The following is a 3,577-nucleotide window of genomic DNA, read 5'->3' as shown; positions in this document are numbered from 1 at the left end:
AGCAGTCACCGGCCACATCGACCTGATCAGTGTTTGATTGTTGTGTCTTGTTGCTTTTCTTCTTTTGTCTCTCCTCTATCCACTCACCCCAACCGGTCGAGGCAGAAGGCCACCCACCAAGAGCCGGGGTCTGTTGGAGGTTTCTTCCGTTAAAGGGAGTTTTTCCTCCCCACTGTCGCCAAGTGCTTGCTCAAGGGGGATTTGTTGGGTTTTCCCTATGTAATAATATTGATAACAGTAAGGTCTAGACCTTACTTTGTAAAGTGTCCTGAGATGACTTTTGTTGTGATTTGGTGCTATACAAATAAAATTTGATTTGATTTGATTTGATTTGAAAAGATAAAGACCTTCAAATACACAAGTTTTAGACTTGTGGGAAGAAGTGTTTTCACTTTGGACAAGTGTTAGCCATTCACTGTGTTAAGTCTTTGAGCTAGGTTGAAGTCGAGACATATCTCTGATGTGTCCCTGCAAAAAACACACAGAAGGAAAACTCATGCTTATGTTTTCATCTGACTCTTGCTAAGAAGACACCGAGCTACGTTTTTGTGGTGGAAATCTAATCTAAATAATCTGACAGTTGGCTTCTCAGTCTTTATCTGATCTGGTATAGAATAACAGGTCAAACTGAAATACTGAACAGCGAGTCAGGGTGGGCTGCTTCTCCCCAGCCAACGTTTGACACAGCACAGTCTGAAGTGAAAATCTATAATTTGTCTCAGCTGTTTGTGGATGTGCTGCCATGTAAACAAACATTGCAGTCACTCTCAGCCAAGATAACATTAAGTGCTGAGGGAAGACAGAGTCGGCTGCATTTGTGCACGTGTGTGTGCGTCCATGTATAGAGTACATACATAGAGAAACAGCAACAGGGCAGATTAGGGGCCTTTTTTAAGTATCAGGGCAGGACAGAAGGTTTCGTCTCAGGCAGGAGGAGGGGTGCCGGGGTGCTCGCTCTCCCTCATGGGCCTCTCCTGTCCTGGTTTAGTGGTTGCATGGAAACAGCCATCAAAGCCTATAAACCATAGGAATGTGGGAGAGGTGTCTGAGTGTGTGTGTGTGTGTGTAGAGATGAGACCAGAATAATACAGAACATAATCACCAAACCAAAACTGTCCTTTGCCTTAAGCAAAATGAATATATGTTAATAAACCAGTAGGTTCACATGGTCTAAAGAGAGTGCAGAGCTTTAAAGTCCCTCTGCTCCAGTGTTCTAATGCTAACTCCACCAGAAAAAAAAATACTGAACATATTTTCCAATCCACACTCTTCTGCATCCAAGAGGATACTCAAATATCTGCAGCCACTATTCAAAGTAATAGCCATCAAATTAGACATGTTGACAGTCTGACGTGATAATATCAAGTGATCAACAGGGGTATTTTTCTCCTCCTAAACCCGACGTTCCCTCCTTTCCAGCCTGCCAGCTGGAGTGTCCAGTGACAATAGTTGGACTCGGGCTCTTCTCTTAGGACAGAGCCAAATTTCGTTAGCTAACATGGGTGAGCCTGAAATCCTGCTCTGAGCGCCATGTACAATGCATATACATAATTAAACACATGCATAGAAGTACATGTGGTTGCTCCCTACACACTTCTCAGAAAATACACAAACTCTGCACAGTCATCACATCACTATCACACACAAATGCTGTACACTGTCCCAACAGACACATTCTGTGCCTGCGGCCCTTCTGATTCTTCATGCTCACAGCAATTTACATGTAGCAGCCTCAGCAGAAAGAGGGTAACTATCAGTGAGCTTTTTCCATTTTGCCACGAACTAAGTACAGCTCTTACTTTAGTCCACAGCAGATTCATGTTTAGCTCCAAAACAAGCTATAAATCAGAAGTGGACTCAGTAACTTTAACCAGTGACTTTTTTTTCCTCATTCTTATTTTTATTGAATTGATTTTTGTTAAGCTTTTCTACATCAGTGTACATGATCTGAGTTTCAAAACTACATAACCAAAGGCATCAAGTTGTTCTGCTTTTTCTTTTTAAATTCAGTGTAATTAAAAGACATGAAAAGAAGAAGGAATCTGTCAAATATTATTAAGCAAGCCGGCGTGCCAGGTACCTTGGCAAGCAGCGCATTGCACTGCATGTAACTGATGCCACAGGAAGAGAGGTGCCACAATTCAAAAGACGGTCAATAAGCTGGTTTAAGAAGGCTTTGCATTTCTGAAGAATAATGCAATTAATCTTATGATTAGAGTTAAGTATGAAACTTTTCTGCATTTAACCTGTAAAACCAGACCCCAGAGGACTCACCCTTGGTATCTGGGGACATTTGCAATCACCAAAATCTTCTTTTCTTTTCCTCCCATGTTTCTCATGGGTATGATGGAGTCTGCCTCTTCAGGTTTCCTCTCTTCTTCTGCTGGTTTGTGATTTCAGGTCCTGGTGCTGGATGATCTCCTCCTCCCTAGATACACCAAGCAGCTAGGACAGATAGATCCAGTGTGACAGACAGACAGACAGACAGACAGACAGAGAGACACGTCAGGTCAGGAGAGACAGCTCAGTGGGAAGTGCTGGGTGCTTGTGGCTTTCTGCACTGGGAGCTACAGACAAGGAAAAGCACCACAGGGGGTTGGTGAGGGAACAAGAGGGTGTGAGGTGGAGGTCCGTGTGCCTCTACAAGAGGAGGGATGATAGAATGACAGAGGACGAGAGATACCGGGCTGGGGGGTGGGTGGGGGTGGTCAAAGATACAGGTTAGGGCTTTTAAAAATGTCTGCCTTGTTTGTTGTTTACCTTTTTGTATACCCTTTGCTTCACCAGGATGGACAAAAAAAACAGCACCATGGAACTAAACAACAGTAAATCAGTTAACAGTATGCATCAAAACGCATCTCATTATTGTGTGTTGTTTTTGTCACTGTCATCTGTTGCTCTTCTGACCTTCCCATTAGGGAGCCCTGTCTTTAGTTTTCGGTCCTGACACTGTTTATCTCCTCTGGTCCTTCTGCCTTCTCACTCTCTCTGCTAATTGGCTGCACTGGTGCCTGTTGCTGTTGGATTTAACAGTACTTTACATCAGTCCAACAGAGTCGCCCTGGGCCAAAGGTTTGTATTCCCTTCGTGCTATTTTTAGCTCATACTAGATCACACTATCCTAGGACAATAGTAGTGTTTACCACAGGAAATACGACAACACTGAGTCATTGTCACATGACACATTGTACTTGTATTTCAAAGCATCGGTCAATTGTGTTTGCATGTAAAAATGGCATAAAGTTATGGGAACACTCAAAGCTGCAGTTCCACAGAACAGCCCCAGAACTCAATGTGAGATAAGATAAAATGTTCCAGACACACCTCTGTTCAGAGCTGAAAAGCACCAGCATGTATACAGACTGGAACAGCCGAGAAGCCTGTGAATGCCATGATCTTACTGATGAAACAAGCTAGTAAATGATGACCTGACAACCACAGTCTGGTTTATATTGGGTCTTTGAAGACCCGGAATGTCTGCTTTTAATTCAGTTCAATTCAGTTGCATTTGTAAAGCACCGAATCAACAAAAATCACCCTAAGGAACTTTGCATAGAGAAAAACCCAACAAATCCAC

General features: G+C 43.1%; 1 protein-coding gene across 1 annotated transcript in view; it reads right to left on the bottom strand.

Moving 5' to 3' along the window:
* mylk4b (myosin light chain kinase family, member 4b) overlaps positions 1–2,514 on the bottom strand; it is a 29,994-nt gene extending 27,480 nt beyond the window's left edge. Inside the window, exon 1 of the mRNA XM_020601943.1 lies at positions 2,275–2,514. Coding sequence (XP_020457599.1) covers positions 2,275–2,339 — 65 coding nt within the window. The 5' untranslated portion in view covers positions 2,340–2,514. The remainder of the gene's footprint in view (positions 1–2,274) is intronic.
* Between the last annotated feature and the right edge of the window lie 1,063 nt (positions 2,515–3,577).

The sequence above is a fragment of the Monopterus albus genome, unplaced genomic scaffold (genome assembly GCF_001952655.1).
Source record: "Monopterus albus unplaced genomic scaffold, M_albus_1.0 scaffold53.1, whole genome shotgun sequence".
NCBI classification, from domain to species: Eukaryota; Metazoa; Chordata; class Actinopteri; order Synbranchiformes; family Synbranchidae; genus Monopterus; species Monopterus albus.
This window is presented reverse-complemented; position numbering and strand designations above follow the sequence as displayed.